Raw genomic sequence first — 26,803 nt, forward strand, 5'->3', positions numbered from 1 at the left:
AGGTTGTAGATGAACCTTGGGAATTTCCTGATTGGGTTTTCCTCCCATTTGACAGTTATGACAAGATCGACAGTATTTAGCAACATCACTTTTGATTTAGTTTTTTCAGTCCCACTGGGTGGAATGAATGGTCAGTGTAATAACTATACTTTCATTTATTTGCACTAGTTATAGGGAAAAGAAATTAATCACAATTTTGAAGCCATAAATATTTATGCATTCCATATAAGCAAAACCTGAATCAACTGTACCTATGAATACTTTAAAAGATTAAGGCACAAGGACAACTTCTTAAAAAATGATGTAAAATGAATATTTTATTGGCATGTACTATATAAAATTGAACTCATTCACATCACATATAAATATCACATTCAATATGAAGAATAATCTTCCGCTACTCCAAGTCCTGACATACCATGAGAGATTAAAAGCAAATTGTTTCAATAACACTTTCTTTGTATGCATCATAGCTCTTGTCTTAAAAGGGTTATCATTTTTTGTTTATATAAATGAACAGACAATTATTAAAATGTGTTCAACAGCATGACACAGAAAAATGTTTACGTAGCATCATAGAGAATCATTTTCTGTCGTGCCAAAATGCAGCATACCTGCACAATGGAAAAGTGCTCTGTCACAAACTAAAACCGAAATGAGCCAATATGTAATAATTTTTGGATTCAGTTTTAGCTGGCAACAAATATGCCATTTTGAACGGCTCCAGAATGGTTCTTAATGTGACTTAGAATATCATAGAAAAAGTATAACTAATTGGAGAGCTAATTTATTAAAATGACAATTGAACTTCTGAAAGTCATGCTGAAAAACGGACACATAAAAATGTTGAAACACATGATCCACTAGTTAGACACCAGCTTGATGGGAGTTTTTTTTTTTTAGGGGCATGGCCTGGTTTCAAGGGCAACATCAATTTGAAATTATCTTGAAGAACTGGAGCTTGATCGACTGTATCTACGACGTTTGGCTGGAGAGCGTGATCGACTTCGTGATGTACGTCTTCTGGCTGGTGGTGAACGTCGTCGTGGAGGAGATCTGAGACAAATAATAAGAAGCTTTCATTTAAAAGACATGGGGAAAGCAAATTCTGATGCAGTCATGTTTCAATTCGACAAATGATAAAGAAAAGATGCTCATATGCTTCATGAAATAAAACGGCAAACAGTATTATCACCACCCATAATTGTTATTTTAGAAAACAGGCACAAAATAGGCTCTTGTTTGCTAACATTTAAAATCTGCAATCACAACTTGTAAATATAAGTTGTTTGATTGCTGAAAATAGCAGTGCACAATAATTTTGGAATCAATACCATGAAATTTTCAACATTTAATATGAAATCATGTACTGCAATATCATTTTTTCATGGGGTACCAATTTATATTGAATTTAAAGACCCAATGAAAAAGTAGCCACACATGATAAAGAAGCCCCTTCCCCAAACCCCTCTAATTTCTTACTGTGTTTCATTCCCAGGACAGGTCAACAAAACTGTTTGATAAATCAATATCATTTCTGTAATCCAAAAATAAAATTAGCTTTAACATGCATTTAATATTGTTTCAATGCACATGTATCTATATGGTATCCAGTAGCTGCAACTTCCACATACTTCTTTTAAGCTAATATGTGTGTGTTTGTGATTTTTATTTTTATCGTAGATTTAAAAAAAATAAAGTCATATTGCTATGATGTCTGCAGAGTGGCAGTTTATAGTGATGTTTAGCACTGGGACATCAGCCATACGTAGTAAAGCTGTACCAATGTCACTTTTTGGCGATTATGCCGACACAGCATATAGCCAATTATTAAAATTGCCAATACTGATTATTTCAAGAAAATGCCTGTTCTATAATTAGTGAAAGCACTAGCATTTGATTGACAAGTAAACCATGCCCTATTTTTGTTATAACTAACAATGCCTAAATTGGGTGCAGATTTATGTTGTCAATTCAAATGTGGTCTCAAGCCACCATACATGTGAGAACTATTTCCCACATTTTATATCCCACCTTATTTCTTATTGTTAACTCATATATGCAAATCAAACTCTTTACTAAATAACATTTATTCCAAATTAATTTTTTTGGGGCACATATGCTCTGTGATATGTTTCTTCATTCCTTCTTTTAATTTAATGATGATAATCAATGCTTATATATATATATGGTACAGTAATGCCAGCTCAAGTTGACTCGTGTAAGTTTCATTGGCGGGAATGGAGATCATAATTTACTTGTCGAGAAAACATCTACAGCATTCAGTGATCATTCCTGGGATTTAGGAAGCAATTCACTAACAAGCAAAGCATGTAAAGCACAGCAAAAATAAATTTCTGAACTCCTGGTTGACACAGATGTATTTTGTGAAGCTAGCCATAAGGGGGGGGGGGGGATTTAATTCCTGAATGCGTGAAATTGACAGTTGCATTATACGTCACTTATCTTACATTGCAAAATACGATCATAGGGTTTTAGTATTAAAATGTCATTATCTAAATAAAGTTTCTTACGAAACAATTTGGAAAATAATATACATAATATAGATTTGCTTAATATCTGATGTTTCTATTAAAAAAAGGGAGACAGTAGGAAAGTAGATATTTTATATTTGATAATGCATTTATTTCAGGTGACAACAGTTAGACCTATGCATTAACAGTGATGCGCAATGCAAAGACCATGGAAGTAGTGCAAAACAGTCATGTTATGATTTATTTTGTAATATTATGGCTGTATTGCTTGCTGTCAATAAGTAACTATCCCATCTTTTTCAATTTTCATTGCCTATTACATTAGTCTTGGAAAAATATTCACTACTTATTCTGGTGACATTTTTTGAAAATTGGCAACAAAATATTGAGATTAGTGATTTTTTTTGGCGACAACTTTTTTAAAGCCAGGACCATCCCTGTAATGTGTATGTTGGAAGTTCAACAACCACATGAGACCTCATTGGCTGGTTGGCTGCTGTGATTGGGATGAGTGCATGCATGGTATTGATAATTTGTTGTTAGCAGACAATCAGCGGTAGTTTACAGCAAGCATGTTAAAAAGTATTTACTTTTAAGAATATACTGTCTTTCAATTAACCCCCAAATCAAATGTTTATTCCTTAATTTCCACTATTTAATTCTGATTTAAATTCAATCCATGTCAAGATGAATGTTGTGATTAAATTTATATTTTGGAAATTTGTTTACATCAGCACCGATTATTTCTGCTGATACCGATTGTTCCAATAATCGGCCTGATTATGAGTATGGCCGATTAATCGGTACAGCTTTAACATGTAGCATCATGTCCTACCCAGTCACATTATCCAACCAATCCTAACACTAACCTCTTAATGTGGAGTGCCTAGCGAGGCAGCTGTTAGTGCCATTTTTTAAAGTCTTTGGTATGACTCAGCCAGGGTTCGAACCTGTGACCTCCTGCATCCGAGGCTGACATTCTAACCACTAGGCCACCGGAGCGGTCTGTGACACAAGTAAAGATAGAGAAATGAGAAAAGCACAACATGCTCAAATACTATTATTACTAAAATTAAAAGAAAGAAATGATACCAGAATATTAAAATTAGAATACATATTCATATAGATTCTTCAATCAAGTGAAGCTTGTCGACTCAGTTTATCCATGCATGCTTAATCCTAATGAACAACATGGCTGTAAAATACTAGAATTAATGCAAGAAGCACGTTTAGTAAATAAACACGTAGTATTTACATTAATTACTGCACACTACTTAAGCTCTCACTTCACTGATTTTTGGACAAAACCACTGAATCAACATTGTTGAAGTTTGCCGATAAACACAAATGTTTATCAGGTAAACAATCCTGGCATTGTTGAATTAAAAAAAGTCCAGCATTCTCCAAGCCACTGATAATTAGGTCTTATCTTCACACATTTTTGCATGAGCCACAATCATGCATTAATCATGAATTGGTTTTAATTGCTGAAGTTTTAAGTAAAGTCTAGAAGCTTAAGTTGGTCTGTACAGGCAGACTCAAAGAAAGGATTGATCATGTTTCTCAATTTAGTTGGCATTTTCAGATTCTGATGGGCCCTGAACACAGGAAATGTTGACACCACTTGCCAAATACACTGAGCAAGGGGTGGTTGGTCACATGTAGAATGATGACATTATCCAAACTGCTGGGGATCTTCAAGTTAAAAGTCACACTTCTCAACCATTGTTGTGTTCATGCCATGATCATCAGAAACTGATCGTGCAATTTATGTATAGTGTTTTATGGAATAGATCATATGTGCTTTATTAACCAATTAGCTTTGTGTTGTTAAACACATCAAATACTGACAATTCACTGTGCAAAGAGGCAGATGGTCACATGTTTGATTCACATGTGGAATGAAGACATTATCTAAGCCAAAAGGGATCTAAGAATTATCCACTCTTGAACCAATGTATTAAAGCCTAGGTCATCAGAAAATAACTGATGGTGCAGCTTTATGGACATTGTTTTGAGAAAGAGATCACATACATGTACTTTAATAACCAATTAGCTTAATGCTGTTGACTGCATCAGGTCCCTTTGATTTTGAATGTAAGTGACTGATCTTGACAGATGCTGGATTTGTGCTCAAAGGTGGTAATATTGTTTTAATCATTAAAATGACTGCTTTTTATTGTTGGCATAGGTCTGATATTTTGTACTATTCATTTTCAATATTTGTAGAGCTTAAACCACAAAATGAAAAAATACCACTTTTATGAGGCAAAATAACGTAAAACCATGAAAATTTAGACCAACACAAATAAACGATACAGAATTCTGTAAGACTGTCTGAAGTAATAGTAATTTCTCAAAGAACATAATATACATTGAAATACTGATCAATGAAAATGTTGGGAAATGCCTAATGGTGGCAACACAAAGAAATTAAAAAAAACCAAACATTTTTACTGATCCTGCCTAAATTTCACTGATACAATAAAAAATCAAACAGAAACCAGTTCATTTTCTAATTCAACTCCATTATTCATTAAAATCATCTATAAATGAATAAAGGCATCCACCCACTTTTGTATTTCTCTGAATACCAAGTGCAGAAAGTGTACAGATCATGGCCTCTCCTCAAACTTCAGGCATTTTGTATTAATTTTCCACACATTTCTAGGACTTTCTAAGTTTCTTCTGTATATCACATTTATGATCATGCTCTCTTATCATCATCTATTTTCTGCCATTTTAGTGGCAGCTGTGCAAATTGCAAATACTTCCAAACTTTTTTTTTACAACAGTCACCACACAATGCATTGAATATTTATCAACAATGATATACATATAAAAACACATCATTCAGTATAATTATGGATTATTTGTTGGTACCTGCCAGCATTCCTGTAAGAACCTAAAATTAAGTCAGATTTATTTTAACTGTTGACAACTTTTGTGGTCCTTTGACATGACAACACATGGTAGGTAACAGATTAATTTGTTTCTAGAAGGGTACAATACTTGAAAGGTGGCAACATGATGTGTCTAGTGTCAGCTAAATTTCTTGTTAAAATCACACACTGTAGAAAACTCCAAAGTTGTTTTGTCTGCCTTATCTGTGGCCTGTTCCTCAAAATTTCATTTTATACATTTGAAAATCAACTTGAAAGTTCTAAAACAAATGCACAATTTGTTGTCTTTTCTCTTTCTATGTGGTAAATTGTTTGTTTTTTTATGTGTATGTAAGGTTCTGTATTTATTAGCATACATGATACAGGGTTGTTCACAGCCATGTGCTATCAATGAAGTGACATTAAAACTTGATGTCTTGTGGAGTTAACGTGAGAAAACACACTTTCTAGCTATGAAGCTTTAGTTCTCTGGTGTTTGCTTAGTGGGATACACATATTCTACCTGTATAACATAAATAACTGCAAATTAATGGGTATACAAACATGTCAACCTGAACTTTACTTCATGAACATGGTGTTGGACAAGTTAAATGATATTACACATGCATACAATGACAAACAGAATCACATAATTCTCCCATGTTTCTCGCCAATGTGGGTATATGAGAAAGCTTGCCAGTAGCTTCTCGTGGGTCGGTGGTTCTTTCCGGGGTTTTCCCGGGTTTTTCCTCCACCGTTAATACTGGCCGCCATGTATAGCCTATCGTGTGCTGAAAAATGGCATTAAACCCTACAACAACAACAACGTTTCTCCGGAACATTCCTACCCTGTTTCAGCAGCTTATAATTTGCTTGACAGACATAATAGAGAAAACTGCATTACAAGTTTCTTAGTTTTCCATAAATCAATAATTAAGATCACCTTCTCCTATCCCTGAATCGTGGTGGTGAGGCCCTCCATCTGGCTGAGGGTCGTCTTACTGGACTTCTGCGAGGTGGTACACGCACTGGGCGGGGAGCCAATACAGCAGCTGCAGTTATTTCCTGCCCATCAATCTGACCTGATAAAGGAACATAAATACTTATAATGTCCAGTACACCAAGTACTTTGAAACATTAGTGGCCATATGGTAACCTTGTTTTTAGTGGCCATTTCTCTTCTTAGTTGGTACAGACTCTTGGAAAGATTGGACAAACAACTTCTGTCCCTTTTCTTTTATTGCACAAGAATTGTTCTCAATATTGCATGAATATTTCTAAACAATTTTAAGAATCAGAGTAGATTACTGTTTTAAAAAAATGAAAAGCCAAAGAAAACTATACATGATTTGGATGTGTCGTGTTTGTGTGATTTGTATTTTTATTGCAGCTTTAGCAAATTTTGAGTAATATCATTTTGATGTTTGCAGTGTAGTGGGACATCATGCTGCACACATGTAGCATCATGTCCCATGCAGTCACATTATCTGACACCAGGTCGAACAGTCCCAACACTAACCTCTTAATGCTAAGCACCAAGCATGGCAGTTGCTAGTACCATTTTTATAAGCAGGAGTCATTCTACCAGTTGAAGTGGGCGAACAAGTTGCCGTAAAAATGTAATCTTCGTCTTCTTCTGTTGGGAAAGTGAAAATGACTTTGCCCTGTGATTGTTGAGAGGAAAATTGAATGGCCATCCTTTTGAGATGCTCCCAAACCTTGGCCAGGTTAGTTCCAGTGTTATGTTACAGCTCAGGCGAAATGTAGGCTTTAAGCCATCATATAGTTGGTGTTGATATCAATTGTACTGACAAACTCTTGCACATTCATAGGCATGTGTTTTGATAGCTAATTGACAATCAACCCGTCCCCAAGTAAGTTAGCAACTATTATTGCCCAATTTCTACAAATCATCCCTTGCTGTTAACAAAATACAAGCCTGTGTTTCAAAACTTACACTGATGTAAATAGCAATTTGTGTTTTAAGAATAGAATGATAACATGAATACTTTAACTATCATGTACATTATTTTCTTCATAAAAATCAGTCTCCAACTGTAATGGAATAATGGCCAAAATCGCTGTGTCTGGGATGTACCACTTTATTCAGAAAAAAAAAAACAATTCAAAGAAAGCTGAGTCTAAAGATTATGTTATTGAAGATTTAGCTTTAAAATGCAATTATGCATGTCAGAAAGATACAGGACAATGCTATGTTGTAGAATTTGACTTGCTGTAGGGTCAAGAATGTATTCTGAGTTCACTCATTTATGTGAAGCTATAAAGAAAACAAACATACAAAACAGCAAAGCAAATACTATTTAACCAATGCCTAAAGTAACACTAAGTATGTAGACAAATAATAAAAGCTTATACTGCAATCCTATCAATGTTCCTGGGGTTGTTTTCAAACAAATTTATAAATCTTTTTAAGTGCTATTTTATAGTAAAATTCTTGATTAAAGGTAGGTAATTAAGCTAACTTGCAATTAAAATATTGGAATCTATTTACTTGGTGAAAATTCATCACAATGTATAGCATCTGTTGTTCTCTTTTAAGTCATATTGCCAAAATACACTGCATATAAATATGACAGTATTTAAACACGTACCACATGTGTTTATAACATAGATAAAATTTAGGAAATTTTCTACTCAGATATAAAATATTGCTTAAAACCAATGGCAACTGCAAATATGCATACTGGGAAACTGAATGAAAACACATACACATTTGTATCTATCCGTAAGTATGTATGCATGTAAAAAACATGACTTGTTTTTCTCCTACTTCTCACTACACCCTGTTCTGTTCAAAAGGAAGTCACTTCTCCCAAAATTTCAAGTCCATCTTGACCCTTTGGTATTACTTGTCTAGGGTTTGAACCAACATCTTAGGCAGACACTCTAACCACTTAGACCACTGGCATGGTCACATGATTTGGGGAAATTTTAGGCAAATAATTACCTGCCATAATCAGATGCGTGTTGTGGACAACCAATGTTATCTCAATAATTATTGTGGACAACCAATGTTATCTCAAATAACTGCTGTGAACAAATAATGTTATCTCAATAATTACTGAAAAAATTCACACACCAATGTACCCTTTTCAATGTACTGGTATCTTTATTAAGCAGTCTCATATTTGGCCAGTGTAAATTTGATGTTTTTTTAAAATAGTCATTATTTTCAGCTGGTACAGCTGTGCAGCAGAAGTTCACCGAGGATAATGAGCCATCAGGTGTCACAACTCCTCTAAATGATGCCATGGAATGCAGAAATCAAATTTTATTCAAAAGTTGGGCGAAGGGCAATCTGGGCCAATAATTTCTCTAAATGATGTCACGGAATGCCAGAAATTAAGCTCGCTTAAGGTCCCACCAATATAAAGGCGAGGCTACATTTTGTTGAAATCAAACAATATTTGGTAATGATATGCTGCAAAAACCAAAGTTATAATGACTGCCAATCAGAGAACCTGCACATGATATCGTGGAACATACAAAGTTATGATGACTGCCAATCTGAGAACCTGCACATGATATCATGGAACATACAAAGGTATGATGACTGCCAATCAGAGAACCTGCACATGATATTATGGAACACACAAAGTTATGACAACTGCCAATCAGAGAACCTGCACATGATATCATGGAACACACAAAGGTATGATGACTGCCAATCAAGAACCTGCACATGATATCATGGAACATACAAAGGTATGATGACTGCCAATCAGAGAACCTGCACATGATATTATGGAACACACAAAGTTATGACAACTGCCAATCAGAGAACCTGCACATGATATCATGGAACATACAAAGGTATGATGACTGCCAATCAGAGAACCTGCACATGATATCATGGAACATACAAAGTTATGACGACTGCCAATCAGAGAACCTGCACATGATATCATGGAACATACAAAGATTTTAGCATTCATTACTAAGCTGCAATACAAACATGGCTGAAATTTAAAAATCCTTGGTCAAGTGACATGTATGTCCGGGAAACCAAAATCAGAAGAATATGCAAGCAAAGGTCAAAGGTTCGAACCCTGGCCAAGTCATACCATAAAAATATAATAGCAGCTGCCTTGCTTGGCACTTAGCATTAAGAGGTTAGTGTTAGGGTTGGTCAGCCTGGTGTCAGGAAATGAAGCTACGTGTCTGTGGCATGACGCCCCCCCCATGCTAGAAATCACTATAAACTGCCACAGTGCAACATTGATGTGACTAAAATTGCTACAGCTACATTAAAAATCTAAATCACACACACAGATGAGGTACTTCTTCTTCTTCCATAAAGTAAAACAAGGTTTGGAGAAACAAAAGGTTTAGGTATTTCTTCCATGAAGTAAAACAAGGAAGAAACGAAATTCTCGTTTTAACATTGAATTGAATAATCAATTAGTGGTGTGGGACTGGGGCCTGGTCTTGGGCTTTGGAGAAATTGTGTAAATTTTAAAACAATCTGAATAAAATCAAATCTTCATTATGCTACGTGAAGCTCTGACAGTGTCTGCTTAAGGGTCAAGTTCTGGTGACATTTGAATTAGCCAATGGAAATGCAGCTTTCAAAAATCTGACAGTAAATCAAATTATTCAGCACACATTGATGTTTTTCATACATACTGATCAGTCTCCCAAATAATAAGATTTAAGACTTCATCTGATTCGCTGATGAAATTAGTAATTATGGTAAAAACATGGATCACCAGAGCATGAGATCTAAGCAGTCACTGTCAGATCTTCACTTAGGACAGTTGAGATCTGATTTTAATCAAATTGAATTTGAAACTACATTGTAATTTTTAAGTTTTTCAAAGCTTCCAATTTTTTGCTGTTTTTATTGTTGTTATTATTCTCCTTGTTAGTTATACTTACTCTATCAACTTACTCCTTTTATATGTCAAAGTTTTTTTTGTTTTGGTTTCCAGGAGTAATAATGATATAATTTAAATCAGTTTCTTTTCAGCTGTGCAAGTACCATAGTACTTAGCCTTAAGAGGGTTCTGAGATAAGGTCAAGAGTCAGAACTCATCTCCAGGCTGAAAACTCCAATTTTTTGTATTTTTGTCATACCTTAATTTCATTTTTAAGTGCAGATTAGTTTGTGCAACTTTACAAGCCATTTACAACTTTAAAATTTGAACGATAGTTGAAAAGATTAATTTTTCTATCTTCATATGAAGGAAGTTTCACTATTAACAACTTCAATGGTCAATGGAAAGCATGTCTAAAACTAGCTCAAAGGGACTAAATCCTAAAGATTCTTGAACTGATTTCCTAACACCAAATCGCATCTGAACACCTTCATTTCAATCTCTTCTGGTATCAAAACAATATGACCAAACATTTTTCAAACTAGTGAAATCTTTCTACAACCCCCTGGCTTTCAGGGAGATAGATGACTTAAAACTGCTTGATGTCAAATTCATGCATAACTTGCTGTAAATCTGAACCCTGATCTGAATGAACAGATTTGGAAAATTAAGCAAAAACACTTATCAAAGCTTTTACTATTGTTTTAGTTTTAACATTCCTCTAATTTTCTCAGGGAATCTTGTAGATGCACACATTATTGTCAACAAATATTAGTTGCCTGATTTGTTCTTAGTTCTGACAGTCATCTACCATGTTAAATGGTTCGTCAAATGCAGGAATAGGCTGCAGATGAATCTTAGGTATATTCTGAGTGGATTTTTCTACCATTTGACATGTATTACAAGATCTACAGTATTTACAAACATCATTTTTAATTTTTGAACAAAAAAATTATTTAAGATCTTGTGATAAGTCTTATTAATTCCTAAATGACCAGCCAAAGAAGTTTCATGGACTAGACTAAGAATTTTCTGTCTACATGACTTAATTTGATAGCTCATTGACCACTTGTCATTAGTGGGTACCTCAGGTGGTCTCAATTTTCTCATAAGGACCCCATTTTTAACAAAATAACAAACAGGATATCTCAGGATCTTGTTTCTGTTCGATAAGTGATTGTTGCTGGTCACCCGGATTAGAATAAAGAGAATTAGTAGTAAAAAGAGGATCACTTGATCAATACCTGTCGAATGATCAATGTGAGGAGCAAAAGTGACCTCATCAAAAGCCTGACCAATACATGTGTCAGCTAAATGAATACTTTCCTGATCAACATGAATCTCAAGAGCTTTCATTTCCATAGCTCTAGTAACTGCACCTATCTGATTAAAATCAGATCTCAAATGTCCTACATAAAGATCTTACGACTACTTATGGTTCATATTCTGGTGACCTTTAAATTAGCCACTGGAAACGGGACTTTCAAAAATCTGAACTTGAATCAAATCATTCGACAGATAATGATGATCTTCAATCATACTGCCCCATCTTCCAAATGCAAGGATACAAGACTTAATATGATTGGCTGAGAAAATTACTGATTATGGTAATAACCTAGGTCACCAAAACATGACTCTTAAGTGGTCTCTGCTGTATCTTCAAGTAGGACTTTGGGGATATGATTTTAATTAGATTGGTAACTGCACAATCTGGGTATAAATCAGGGATTTCATTTTCAAATGCATAGCTGCCAACCTTCCAGGCTCGCAATTAGTGAAAACAGGGATAAAAATTAGTGAAAAATACCATGACAATAACTAAATCCACTCTAACTGCCAATACTACACTATATCAAGATCGCAATATAAAACTAAAACACTACATACATGCAGAAATATATCTGCATTTCTATTTATTATGGTATTCATAAACTTCACTTGTTCTTGTGGTTATTTATCAAGACATGATACTGTGGCAGACTTGAACTTCCTCAACTGCTTGATCATAAATTTGTTTTCTAAACAGTTCAGTCTTCTTGCCTGCTGGATGATTTTGGTGACTAAAATTGCTGCAAATTTTCTCCAGCTAAGGAGGCCCTAAAATCTGTCTTATTTTTCCTCACTAGAGAAAATACTCTTTCACTGTCACTGTTAGGAATGCACAGGAGCTGCAGCACTTCTGGTTCTTCCACAGGAAAATTCGGAAGCGATCTTCGAGTCTGGGAACATTTGTCGGAACAAATGTTTAGCATGGTCTCCAGCTGATAAAGATAGATAGTGTTCAACAAGAAAACTCACAAATAATGCTTCAGCCTTGGTAGCCTGCTGGTCTTTCACTGATGGCTTAAAATATTCCAGAGCTGAAATCTGCGAATTCTTAACTTTCCCAACTTCTTTGTGTTTTTTGCAACTGATGTGCTTCCTCACATCGTCTCTGCTACCATGCCAATACTAAAGTTTGTGCCACACTGTGTGCAAAAAACATGATGTATATCAATGTTTAATGGCAGAATGCACAGCCAATTTGTGATATATTTCAAATTAAACTTCACTTTTTGAGCAATACATTTCTTTTTCCTTGGTGGTGAAGCCATTTACAAGATCTTACATGTGATGCCGAACGGTAACTCAAATAAGTGTTGTTGACGGATGTGCGGAGCAAAATTTCTGTTAGGCTCCAGTTTCTCTCAAAAGCATTTTTAAAACTACTCGTGTACATATAGATTAAAATAGGCTAAAATGCTTGCTGCTTGCTACCGGGCCAACTATACCAATCGGTTGTAGTTTTACTAATATTGCGACCAGCAGTACCGGACTGTTTCGCCAACTGCCAATATCATGACATGCGCTTAACGGGAAATCGGTTATTTTTATTAAAGATTTCAATAAACTGAGAATTCGTGAATTTTTGGATTTGTGGCGTGAATCTGTGAATCGCTGAAAAAGTTGTGAAATTCATGCCAAAATCGTGAGGGTTGGTAGCAATGCAAATGGATCAACTTTCGTAAGCAATCAAGGCATGTCAGTAACAAGTGGATTAAACAAAACCTATTGTCTGACTAGGTCATTGCCGAGTAGTAAATGAATACCCTTAATGTCAGTGTTCCAAAAATGCTGCACTTGACTAACTGAATAAGAGCACTCTCATTAGCACAAAAGACCTCTCAGAAAAAGGAAAAGTACCTAACAATAAAAGACTGAGCAGAACCCATGTCCCTTAAAATTTTAACAGGGCTAGGACTGGCATTAATTTCCATGAGTGATACAGGACCGTTTGACGTGAATGGTTCATAATTCTAGATAATAAAATTAGATGCTTTCAATACATGATTGTAACCTTGACCTCTTAGAAATCAGAGCATTTGGAATACGTCTGTCTTGATTCTATTAATTATTTTTCAATTTGTAGCAATCAGAAATAACTTGCCATTCTTGCAATAGGTGCATGTTGGAAGAGATAAGAAACTTGATTCCTAAAAGCTGTGCAAGATTGAGATTTGGAAATGCTCCTACAAGACTGAAATAGCTTTTTACCAGAAGACTGTTGAGTGGCATTCTTACTGACAAAAGAAACTCTGTCAGTTACAGAATAATTGTCAACTGTACGACAGGCGTTGTTGTGCCTGTAGTGACCTGTAGTACTAATCTACAAATGGTATAAATTGTAATGATGTGCTAACAGTCTTTTCATGAATCACAATTATAAAATCCAAGATTTCCTTGTCTGAATTCACTATAATTCCAAGTTAATGTCTCTGTCCAAGAACATCATAGAACACTTTGCAATTCCAGAGAATGATAATTTGAATAAATTCCAGCCCAATTGAAATACTGAGCAGAACAAATGATTTGCTTCAAGATTTTCACTGCACGATTAAATAACCTTCCCAGTAAACAAGACTATAAAAATATCCACTTGACCTAGGTCAAAATTAACATTTTCTCTCTCTCTCTCTCTATATATATATAAAAGCTATTATCTTGTGGAAAATTCCATTCTAGAAGATTCTGTTACTAAAATTATAATAAAGAACATGATAAACACAATGTCCTTGACTCAGACCAAGATAAAGATGCTAACTTAAATAAAATATTAGCAAACTACTGTTTAGATTTTTTATATATACAAAATCAACGATTCTGTCAAGTACACAATGAGCTTGATTTTGGACAAGGTCTGCCATAAAATACAAAAAAACCTAACAAACAATGCAAATTAAATATACATAACACTATATTTCCTTTAATGTGGAGTATAAAAAGAGAATTATATTTAAATAAGCACAAATGTGTAACAAAATAAATTTTTTCATTCATCAAACAAATGGGATTGGTGACTGGGGCCAGCTATGGATGACAAAATGTGTAGAGTGATGCTGCTGGAAACTTCTTACCTCCATCCATATACTTGATAGCTTTCTCTGTACTGTCAGGTGTATCATACTCCACATAAGCAAATCCACGTGAAAAGTTTGGATGTAATCTATCCACTGGCATTTCTATGTGTTTGATGACTCCGTACACTGAGAATATCTCATTGATATGCTCTTTGTTTACATTTCGAGTGAGACGACCCACATGAACTTTTGTTGGTCTGGGTGTTGGACTTCGCTTCTTCCTCTTGGGTGACCTTTTTAAAATAAAGTGTCACACATCAATAAGGCAGTGTAAATGTTTTTAAAAAAAGCAGTTCCTCAAACGGATTAAGACTCTACTGACTGAAAAGCATTTCTAGACGTAAATAGTTCTCACTCTCGATGTGCACATTATTGAGGTAGAAATCAATCAAAGGTAAATATATGAGTTTCAAGTTGCCCAGTTTTGCTGATTTGTTTACTTCACATGTTTAATTGCTGATATCCATCTAGGCAGGTTCTGAATACAAACCATGCATCAGCAATAATTGTAGCTACCCTACTACGTAACTGGATTTGTCAGTTAATCCACAATGTATCTTTCCGTAAGTACTAAACACACACACCACATGAAAGTAGTATTTGTAGCTACCATTATGTGACTATCAGTTAAGTGCTGTATCCCCATGGGCGAGTACGAGGGAAAGCTGTATTGTAATACCATATTCTTCAGTCATATCCCACTACTGTCAATCGCATACATGGTGGTGCATAACGTGCTTGAAGATCAGGAACTGCTCTATTTTGTTTTCTTCATTAATGGTTCCAAGTGAATCACACAGACCAGCATCAGCACATTACGCACTGACAAGTCTACATCATTACCAGTTGCATTTTTTACTATCGTAGAAATAAAGGTATTACTCTGACACCATTAATATAGACCATCAGTAAAGACTCCAAAAAATCTGACTGTGACTCATCAATTTGACAAGTTAGGGGCCAACTAACACCTAATATGGAACAACTGGTTGAAGCTCTTCAAAGTCCATTCCTACTGACATTTTATATTGCTGAATATCGAAAACATTTGACATTCTTGAGAAAACTCCAACATGTACTTATTTTGATATAATACCTGCTACTATTGCAATGCTTAGTCTTCCAGGATGCTAAGTCCTCAGTTGAAGCCAATATTCCATCCTCCTATTATTAACTGGGAGAGGGAATATTAACTTTGAGGACATCAATATGACCCCTGGATGTAACAATTTAGGGGTCAATTAACCCCTTAAATGGAACAGCTAGTGGAAGATCATTAAGTCAATTCCAACTAGTTTTCTCAATTTTTTTCATTTATCTTCTGAATATTGAAGTCACTGAGTGGAATGAAAGTCAGGATGCCAAAGGAAAAGAAAAAAATCAGGATATTTGACAGAAAAAGCACAGGATCAGTGTTTGTGACCATACAGTTACAAAAACTTTACAAAGAAATGGACGTCTCCACTGTCGTATGCTATTTACTTTACATGAAAAATGTATGCTATGTTTATAGCATGAAAATCTATCATTTGTCTATCTTCATATTTTATTCTGATATTTAGTGTTTTTTCAATTAACATCCTAAATGTCAGAATAAAAGATAAAAATTAAGAAAAGATTTTCATGGTATGACTAGTGTATTCCTTGCTGAACTTCAGCATCACTTTTGTTCTGTTTGAAGAAGGTGCAGCCATCATGAATCCAAAGGTATTTTTGTGTTTTGCAAAATTCGGGATTTTGTAGAAAAAATTGGAAAATCTGACGTTTTAGATTTTTAATCAAATATTTGGGATGATCACGATAAATTAGGATAAGTAGCAGGTCAGTGAAGGGTCCAGTGAGGAAACATGTTTCACAATAAAAATATTATCGACAATAAGAAGGAGCATATTCTTAGCCATGAAAGCAGCAATGAAATCAAAACATCAGGATAAAACAGTAAATAGTTCAAGTGAATTGAAAAGGCATCTAACTCTATGTTTCTACCTGCTGATTTAGCTAGAATGACTAGGAAGAAAGTTTTTTATGAGAGGTACACCAATGATGCTCTTGATAGCAGTTCATATGGTGCCTTACTCAAACATGTCAGAACCTACTGTCCATTTTATTTTTGGCAGAAGGTCAAAGCTTATAGCCATCTTTTTCTTCTTTTCTGTCTTGACAGAACAGTGCCATTCTTTCCTTCTTTCCAGTGCCAAGTTCATGATACTAGGACAAGTTAGGCGACTTTTAATCCCTGTAACATGTTGCTGTCATCAACAGCTGAGGCTGTCTGAGCTGGTATTGACTGTTGTTGATCTTCCTCAAAAATCTCTGAGAAGGTGCAGATGGAGGCTATTGCATCAACGAGGAATGACTCCTAATGGTATTACTGAAAACATCTGTTCCAATTGAAAAGGTGAAGGTGGAGAAGATTTTACTATATTTATTTATTATCTTGCCTTGTATGAATTCACATTGCAAAATACACTGTAGGCTTAAAAAGACGCAAGCAACAGCTGAATATTAAGCCAAGTTTTGTTTAAATCCATTAAGTCTTTCAAAAACAAACATGTTATTTTCAAGTACATGGACAGAATTCTCAGTCAAAAAAGGGAACTCATTCAAACTGTATAGCAACATTTAAAATTTTGAAGGAAAATATGCAAATCAAATAGAACTTGGTCTTTGCATTAATTTGGTCTTTGTATTAATTAGGTACAAAAATTCATTTTAAATTCACAAATTCCTTCAAAACTATCGAGTGGAAACAAAAACTGGCACATATGAAACAGTTGGAGAGATGTGGGAAAATTGACAACTGTCCCCTTAGGCTAAATGGAATACGGCAGCCCCCACCTCCTTCTTCAACAACAATAATGATCAATTACGATAACAGAATACTGCAAATTCATCTTACTCTGGGGTTGACTTCCCTCTGGTTCTCTGTCGACTGCGGCTGCGACTTCCACTGCTGGATGATCCACTGGAACTGGAGCTAGCTGATCGTGAAGAACTGCTTCCTGAACTACTACTGCTTCCAGATGAACTGCTTCCGGATGATGATGATCTTGACCTGCTTCCTGATGAGCTGGTGCCACTGTAAATAGAGTAATCTTGGGATATTATGTTAGTGCAAATTATTATTAGGAGTACTCATCAAACAGGTCCTTCTCTCATTCATGCTATCGAGTGTTGATGAAAATGTTCTCTAGATCAAATGCAATATATCTTCTAAACAATGCAACCATACATCATAACAATACCCCCATCTAAAATTTTAAATATCCCAGTTTAGGATGCAACTTCATGCTAATGCTGATGACTACAAAGGCATTACATACATTATGTATATACCATAAACCCACATAAATCCATCAGAGCTAAGCCGACTCTTCATCTGGTGCTGTGTTGTTGTCAATCACTGATCCAAGTCGATGGGAACATGGGACTACAGCTACATGAAAAGAATAGATTGGCTTCTGACAAGCTTAGATGAGTGTGTTTGATTTGGATTTTTAACGCAGCTTTATAAAAAAATCAGTCACATCGCTATGATGTCTCAGTTTGACACTTTATGGTGATGTCTAGCACTGGCGCATCATGCCACAGACATGTAGCATGATGTCCCACCCAGTCACATTATCCTGACACCAGGCCAACCAGTCCTAACACTAACCTTTTATGCTGAGCCCCAAGCGAGGCAGCTGTTAGTACCATTTTTGTAAGTCTTTGGTATGACTCAACCAGGGATCGAACCCACAACCTCCCACATCCGAGGTGGGCGCTCTAACCACTAGACCACTGGAGCAGTCACAAGCTTTGATGATGGTATATACCAGTTTACTGGAATCTGACTTGTCTCCAATCTTGTTTAAAAAAGATGATTGTTGCATTTGCCTTACAAATATCAATAAAAATGTCTTTTTGTCTCAATTTTTGATGGAGAGAAAGTTGTTCCTTACAAAACAGTACGAAGCATGAGTTTAAGTATCTATTTAAATGCATGCTTGACTGCCATCCCTGCATACCCTGCAATACTGGCAAACACAGACGTTGACATAACGTGATCATGGCATAGCTTCCAAATTTTAACCTCAATTTCTCATAAATTATTTTTAATTACTGTTTTTAGTCCAAAGTAAACAAGAATCTGACATGTTACTTAAGCAAGATATGCTGTTTTGTAGAAGAAAACACATTAGTCTAAGCATTTTATCGCAGTTTAAAAAAAAATATTTATGAATGTTCATTTTAAACAGGTCAACAGTCAGTCCATGGACTTTGTTAGTCTTAAAAGATGCGAGTCATTAAAAAAAGCTGATAACTATAAATCGAATTTGTACATTCCACAAAAAAGCTGTTATTTCTTCTCTGTTTAACTTCAATAACCTACAATTGTCTGGTCAACCAACCTGTACACAAACCAATAAACCACACTGTTATATATAGCTGTATTATGTGTGTACATTTTTATGATTACACATTGTAAGGATCATTCAGTATAAAAAAGGAGGTTAAAGTGCTCATTTTATCCATTGTGGGTATTAGCTATAAGATAAGGTCATTTTGTTTGGTAAACATGTTATTGTGGCCTTTTGACCTTGGAAGGTGTATAACAAATTTTGTTGATGAATGTTTCGAGGTTTGAGTTCAGGTCATTCGTTTTCCCCATCAAAAATCAGGTCTCTGATTTCTGATTGGCTGGCTGTTAAAGAACCTGCCTTTGTTGACAAGTTAAAATAATCTGGAAATGAATATCTGACCATCATCCTGGCGTCGTAGTTTATTTTGTATATAAGGGATGTTTACCTGAGAAAAAGTCAGTGGATTCATTTGGTTGTGTTCAATTATTATTTGGGAGGATTTATTAGTTACTCACTGAAATGGCAATGTGCTCATAAACTTTAGGGCTAAGTAACTGTTTTAGAATTACGGTAAAATCATTTAAAGACATGGATTATATCATTGTGATACATCAAACTAATCTAGACTATTGGCACATCAGCACAATATATTGATCCTCATTTGGAACACCACTGGAACTCATTTGGAACACTAAAGACTTCTGAACTTGTGATAGAACTTTGTCTTTGAAAATTAACATTAGACGAGATCAAAACAGGTCCTTTTTTGCACCATACCCTGTGTTAAATCGACAATGTCATGCATGGAATTGTTGATTCTTATGTTGAGTTAAAAAAAAGACAAATCTTGCATATCTGGCATTATTTTAATTTTAGCGCAAATTTTAGTGTGAGTAATGGCATGACAAATGCATGCTCTACAGATTTATTCTTACCATTTCTAAAGATATTTTTGAAAATTGTAACTGATGCTCATTGCATGAAATTGAGTTTTGCATTAATTGTGTCAGACATGTATTCCAAATCAGAAGATGTATTGCCAACATGATGGAAGAAGTACAAATACTTAGTGATATTTTCCCAAAGCTTGAAAATATGTTACACTGCAAATTAATGTAAACTTTCTGACCAATATCATACAGCAAATTCATAATTTTTCAAACACTAAATACATAATTTTAATAAGACTGATCACCAGCTTATGAGGTATAAACTTCTGGACTGCTACTCTGGTGACATCTAGTGGTCTCACAAGGACTTTAAATCTAGGAGTCCAAGACTCACTTTGATAAAACTTGAAGTCCTGCCATCAAAAGCTGCAGTCCTCTCCCATAAGCATACTAGGCATGCCTGAAGTGACTAAATGTCCAGATAAGAAGAACCAATGGTCGTCACAGAGTTTAATTTTCCAGACCGGTATGAATATCAAACAGACAGATGAACCTTTGCAAAAAGTAGGATAAGATGGGTGTTTGGAAAAAAGAGTGGTCTCGATACAAAATTAACTTTAACGCTTCTACTCATGCGTGAGCCAAATAGCCAATTTTCTTATATGCATTTCCGTGTACATTTATCCGTTGCAAATTTCCAATAATTAACGGGTGTACGCATATTTGTTTGAATGGCTGCAGCAAGAATAATTAACAATCAACACATGCTTTCAGCATGTATATAACTTTTACTTTAGATGCTGTGAATTGTTTGAGCAGCGATTGTATAAGGAATTAATTGAAGACAATCACAAAGACGACTTACTGGCTTTACTCATGAGCAGTAATAAGTAACATTTCCAATAATGTTTATTTTGGCACAACACTTCAAGAACCTAGTGAAATTGTTAAATTTCAGAAGCCAAGCCATGATTGCATTAGATTCAAATTTGTATGCGAACTCTTCCCCAAAATGATAATAAACATTTTAAACGCTATTTCTCGTACTTTACGCCACGATCGTATTATAGTTGAATTCAAACACAATCTCTTCCCCAAAATGATTTAAAAAATGTGCGCAAAGTGCAGAGAATAAATTGCATTTGTGAACTTGCTTTTCCATAACGGTAAAATATATTTTAAATAAAATACACGAGTTCATAAGAAAACCTCCATACACATGTAAAATCCGATAACTAAGTGCAGCAGGCCTGCAATGGTCACAAGTCAATTTTATAATTATTTTTTACAGCTGAACACGTGTAAAATTTCATACCCTTTCAATTTCAAAGCAGACATTATTTACTGGCCAACTGATTGCGTCTTAAAACACTGCCAAGCACAGCAAACATCTTGGTGGCTTTTGTTTTTTGATGTTTATTAAACTGTGACAATCTTCTATCAACCACTGCATTGTATACAGAATTAATTGAAGACCATCATAAAGACGACGTACTGACTTTACTCGTGGACCAGTAATAAATAAGTAACATTTCCGATAATGTTTATTTTGGCATAACACTTGAACAACCTGGTGATATTGTTAAATTTCAGAAGCTATGCCACAATCATATTATATTAAAATTCATAAGCAAACTCCTCCCCAAAAATGATAATAAACGTTTTACACACTATTTCCTGAATTTTAAAAAAATGTTCTTTGCCGGTATGAGAAAAATACACACAGCTGTATCTAAAATTTCAGGAACCACGTCAAGATCACATTAAATTCAAAATTATATGTGATCTCTTCCCCATAATGATAATAAATCGTTATACACTATTTCATGTACTTCGAACAAAAAATATTTTTTTCATGTGCGAATGACTATAAGAAATTTCGGGAGACATGCCACAACCGCGTTATATTTGACTTTGTGTTATAGCGGGTTTCCACTGTACTATCAGAGATGTAAGCCACTGAACAGACATTTTTGCTTTCGCATATTAGGAATTGGTTTGTTACTATAGGTTTGGGGAAAAACTGTGCAGTAGAAACAAATTAAATTGCTAAAACTTTGATTCTACAAAATTTCTGATTATTAAATTCAGAGTTGGGGGACAATCTTTGGCCCCTAAGAATCACTAAACAAAGAAATTAGTCGATAGGACATAAAACCCTGCCAACCCAACTTACAAATAAGCCTGCATACAACAGTTCATAAAAAAGCAGACTTAAAACACAGAACTTAACAAAAGTGTGATGTAAATCTGGCCAGCCCTATGAGTTGATGGACAAAAGGCTTATAAAGTATGCACCATGTTGAGACTTTGCTACATATCTTACCTGCTACTGCTTGAGCTTCCACTGCTTACAGATGCTGCACGTTTTTTCTTCTCCTTCTCTCTACCTCTCTCAGGGCCTGTCTTTTTCTTTTCAATTCTTTCCTTGCTTCGACTTTCACTTCGAACCCTTTAAAAATGTAAAGGAAACAGATGTAAGAACACTTTTTCAAGTTATGAAGGAAAAAAGCTATTTTGTGGGGCTCAAGTTTTCAATATCTTTCACTCCTGCATAACAATGACACAAGTAATATTGTGCAAAATACAAAAATACACAGCATAAATTAATTCCCAAAGCTTATAAATCCCAATTTCAATCCATTTTGGAGATAAATACATCAAACATGCACAAACCTAGAAACAAGATTGATAGGTTACTGTATTTGTATGGGAAAATATGAACAAGTTTTTCGGACGTAAATACTGCACGACCTTGGGATTGCAGTATATTCATCTGACAAAACGAGTTCATATTTTCCCATACAAATGCAGCAACCTTTTTATTTATGCTCATTTTTTAAATTCTACCTAATGCTTAATTATATTAACAAAATATCCAAGAAACAATATAAATGAATGTATGCCGTATTTCAAACTAAATACACAAGTGCAGATTCATCATTACACAACAACAACATCATTACTGCACACCAACCTTGCCCAGATAAGTTTGAACTTAGACGTGTGCTCGGCATAACTTTTATAAGAAAATAGCGCATCTAGTTAAAATTGAAACTGGGAGTCATATTGTGAATAAATGCGCATTGCAACAACTTTTTCATCTGATGTAGAATGAATAGATTTTGGTATTTTTTTTTCTTTCTACGAAATTTCATGATTATGGACCAAATTTACATGTGACAATTCCAAAGGAAATACATTGGATTGAATAAGCGTGTTGACATCTGCAAATGTGTTTCTGTTTTTGTCATTGAATGTTTGAAATGATAATGTGGAAAAAATATGAGGTCTTTCAATTGCAATTATCAAAGACGCTATGGAATTTAATGCTTATTTCATTCTGAGTGCAGTAAGGAGGATGTAATTGCACTTATCATCAAAATAACATTATAATTTTGAATTGTGTAATTAAGATTGAGAACCTATGACATGGCTAATGTAATTTGGATTTGCAGAACTAGGAAAGCACATTTTGAGGAAATTCAGGATGTAAAACTCTAAGTATAATTTTTGCCATTCTTATCACCAGCTAAAGAAGACAATTTCTGTCTTGATACTTGTATGTTGTCTGTACGGAGCCTTTCTTGCATTTATTGTATAGCTAGTCTAAATCCAAAACATTGCATCAAAAAGTTAACGTGGAATGTGCCAAAGCAGCTGATATGTGGCAATCCACAAAACACCTGCTTTACCTCATTCAGAAACAAATTTAAACAACAACATAAAGCTCCTACTATGTGAGTGTACATGATTTGCTTACAATAGAAAGCAGTTCCTTTATGCACGTGAATGCAATATGAAGGTGTGCAATATCGTACAATACTGAATGATTGTGACAATGTAAAGTTAACAGAGAGAAAAAAAAAGCATAAAATAATCTTTAATATTCAATCTCTTCTACTTCCTTTAACAAATATTTTCTATATACTTGCTGCAGGAATGATTTGAAACAATCTAAAAATGTAGGTGACATCAGAATGAGTAGTCAAAGTTTCAGGAATATCTCACACTTGGCAGCCCAAAACGACATTCTTCCACAAATTAATATGTAATTAACATACTTACTGTACTGTTTGTATCCTGGTGGAGTCAAACTCTGACATTAGCAAACTGACACATTTTCATGTTCAGTTGACATTTGAATTTTTTGAAATGTGACACAGTCAAGATATGCAGATGTTCAAGAAGGTTCATGTGGGGGATATGTTTCTTGAATGAAATGAAACTTTACTTACAGTTCCAATAGGCATAATATATTTTTTATTCGTTTCGTAAAAGAATAATATTTCAACTTAACATGATTCTGGCATTCCTGGCTTTCAATGCTTTCCAGCCAAATGAAATGTAGGCCAACGAAACATGAGAACAGGTCCATTTCTTTGTGAGAATTTGAATTTATTAGCAAAAAGATATCAGAGTAAGTCTGACCAAGACATTATGACTTTACTTGGTAGAAAAGTGTCATTATTGGTAGCCAGTTGTGTGAGATATTCCTGAAAATTTTACTTTCATTACTATGCATACATGCCAACCCCTGACGAGGAAAAAGTGTAATCCAAGTGGACAAAAAGAGGAATCCAAGCAGAAAAAGAGAAATCCACATGTAACATGCTAAAAATTCTATAAACAATTATTTATTTGCCCCTTTAGTCTTTTAACATTCTTTACTGCTTCAAGTTTTCAAATGTAGCACTTTCAGCTTTCGAAAGCAACAGATTTTCATGTTGCATTTTAAAACACTTTGTACCAGCTGAGACCAGAGGTCAGAAAACAGCTTAGACCTTAAAGCGCATCTCGCGAATTCCACAATCTAGCATTGTCCCATACATTTCTGACCTACCTAATCTGCATTTTAAAATTAAATCTTTAATAAAATAATACCTAGGCTTTAGTTTCAATGATTTATATATTTTTTCTGAATATATCTGCCCGACTTTTTAAGAAAACAGACCGACATTATTTTCCGTTAGGCCTACTGGTTCACTTACAGTTTCAAACTAATTTTATGATGAAATAGTGTATAAGAGGCAGCTAATATATATCCAGATCACCGATTCTCATCATAGCATGCAGGAAATTGATAGTTGCTACCTTACTCGGAAAAGGGTTAATGGTCAATCAGCTATCAAAACATAATGCTGGTGAATGGGCAAGAGTTTGTTTGTCAACGTAAGTGATATGAAAACTAGGCCTAGCTACTTATGCCTAGAAGAATACATTTTGCTACAACACTAGAACTAGCCGGGCTAAGGCGAGGGGCATTAAAAAAAAATTGGTATGGTCAGTCACTGTCGAAATTGTTTTCGCTTTCCTAACAGAAGAAGGTGAAGTTGACATTTTTCGGTGACTTGTCACCCACTTACGTATGGCCTTTTGTTGAAGTCTCAACATGTCTTGATTCTGAGGTCACGTGCACTGCTTATTATTTGGAAATGAACACAATAACGAAAGCTAATGTTGTTTATTTGATGTACTTTTACAAATAATCGAATGTAAATATCTGGGTTTTTCTGCCTCTGAATTCAATCACTGTAAATATCAGTACATTTTCCACCCGGCCGCCAGTCAAAGCCTTTGAACGTGATGCCCAGCTATTGCATAATGTTCTTTTTTATGTACTCTTATAAAATGGCAACATGTATGTATCAAGGGGTCTTTCAGTCGTTGAAAAGATTCTTCTGAACTAGAAAAAAAACATGAATGTTTTGCACACCATCTCCATAGGGGAATTTCTTGAGAATGTAATCACAGGCAGGAAACTTGAGAACAGATCCATTTCTTTTGTGAGAATTTAAATTTATTAGAGAAAAGACATCAGGGTAAATAAAAGTCTGACAAAAACGTAACTTTACTTTGTAGAAAAGCGTTGTTATTGGTTGCCAGTCATGTGTGATGGTTCTGAAAATTTGACTTTTGTTACACTGTTATTTGACATCAAAACATACCACACAGCGCCGTTAGTTAGGCAGTAAGCCCATCACTACCAGATCAAAAATATCGGGTGATATGTCTAGTCCTACAATGCAAGACAAAACACATGGTTTTGTTTCAGTGCTATATCTTACTATCCAAATAACAGCCTTGCATAGCGCAGTTTGATGCTGGTGACATCGGAATGAGTAATCAAAGTTTCAGGAACATCTCACACACTAGGCAGCCTATATCGACACTCTTCCACTAATTTACGTGTAATTAATATACTTACTGTGCTGTCTTTATCCTGGTGAAATGAAAATATGATATTAGCAAATGGGCGCATTTTCACATTCCGTTGACATAAATTTGAATTTGTTGCAATGTGACGGTAGTCGAGGTATGCCAAGTAGGTTCACCTTGGGATATGTTTCTTGAATGAAACGAATCTTTGCTCACAGTTCCAATAGGCATAATATATATATCGTTTCGTAAAAGAATAATATTTCAACTTAATCCGATTTTGGCATTCACGGCTTTCCAGCCAACTGAAATGTAGGCCAACAAAACTTCAAAACAGGTCCATTTCTTTTGTGAGAATTTGAATTTATTAGAGAAAATACATCAGGGTAAGTCAAGTCTTGACTAAAACATTATGACCTTACTTTCTAGAAAAGCGTCATTATTTTAGTTGTCAGTTGTGTTAAATATTCCTGAAAATTTGACTTTCATAACAATGTTAGTAGACATCAAAACACACTACATTGCGCCGTTAGTTAGGCTGTAAGACCTTGACGCCCACAACATAAATAACAACTTCGAGGTCTTACATGTAGGACTGGTGATTTGTCTTATGTTGTAGGACTATAGTCAGAATATACATGCCTGTTTGTTTGTACCCCACTAAAGATTCCAATAACAAAAAACATGAACAAGATCAGAAATCCATAGAACTTACTTAGTTCATTCAATGATTTATAATTTCTAACCTGCTTGCCACCAGGGTGTCAATAACACCGTCATCGTCTAAGAGTTTCAT

At 34.9% G+C, this 26,803-nt stretch overlaps 1 protein-coding gene across 1 annotated transcript; it reads right to left on the minus strand.

Annotated features, from left to right (window-relative positions):
* Positions 1-304: 304 nt before the first annotated feature.
* On the minus strand, positions 305-26,803 carry LOC149803487 (uncharacterized). Its single transcript, XM_089953937.1, has 7 exons — positions 26,754-26,803; positions 26,057-26,071; positions 22,175-22,300; positions 17,512-17,691; positions 14,610-14,845; positions 6,321-6,459; positions 305-1,056 (listed from the first exon to the last, which is right to left on the minus strand). The coding sequence occupies exons 1-7, from the start codon at positions 26,801-26,803 to the stop codon at positions 942-944; spliced, it is 861 nt and encodes a 286-aa protein (XP_089810063.1). The 3' UTR covers positions 305-941.

The sequence above is a fragment of the Sinohyriopsis cumingii genome, chromosome 3 (assembly GCF_028554795.1).
Source record: "Sinohyriopsis cumingii isolate HCF-2022 chromosome 3, ASM2855479v2, whole genome shotgun sequence".
Taxonomy (NCBI): domain Eukaryota; kingdom Metazoa; phylum Mollusca; class Bivalvia; order Unionida; family Unionidae; genus Sinohyriopsis; species Sinohyriopsis cumingii.

What these genes read in the sequence shown, in the direction of transcription:
- LOC149803487 (XM_089953937.1), bottom strand. Translation starts at nt 26,803, where the DNA reads ATGAAACTCTTAGACGATGACGGTGTTATTGACACCCTGGTGGCAAGC. An exon ending in GGAAGCTCAAGCAGTAGCAG is followed by an intron (nt 17,692 to 22,174) that starts GTAAGATATGTA and finishes CTCTATTTACAG; the next exon opens with TGGCACCAGCTCATCAGGAA. An exon ending in AGAGGGAAGTCAACCCCAGA is followed by an intron (nt 14,846 to 17,511) that starts GTAAGATGAATT and finishes TATTTTAAAAAG; the next exon opens with GTCACCCAAGAGGAAGAAGC.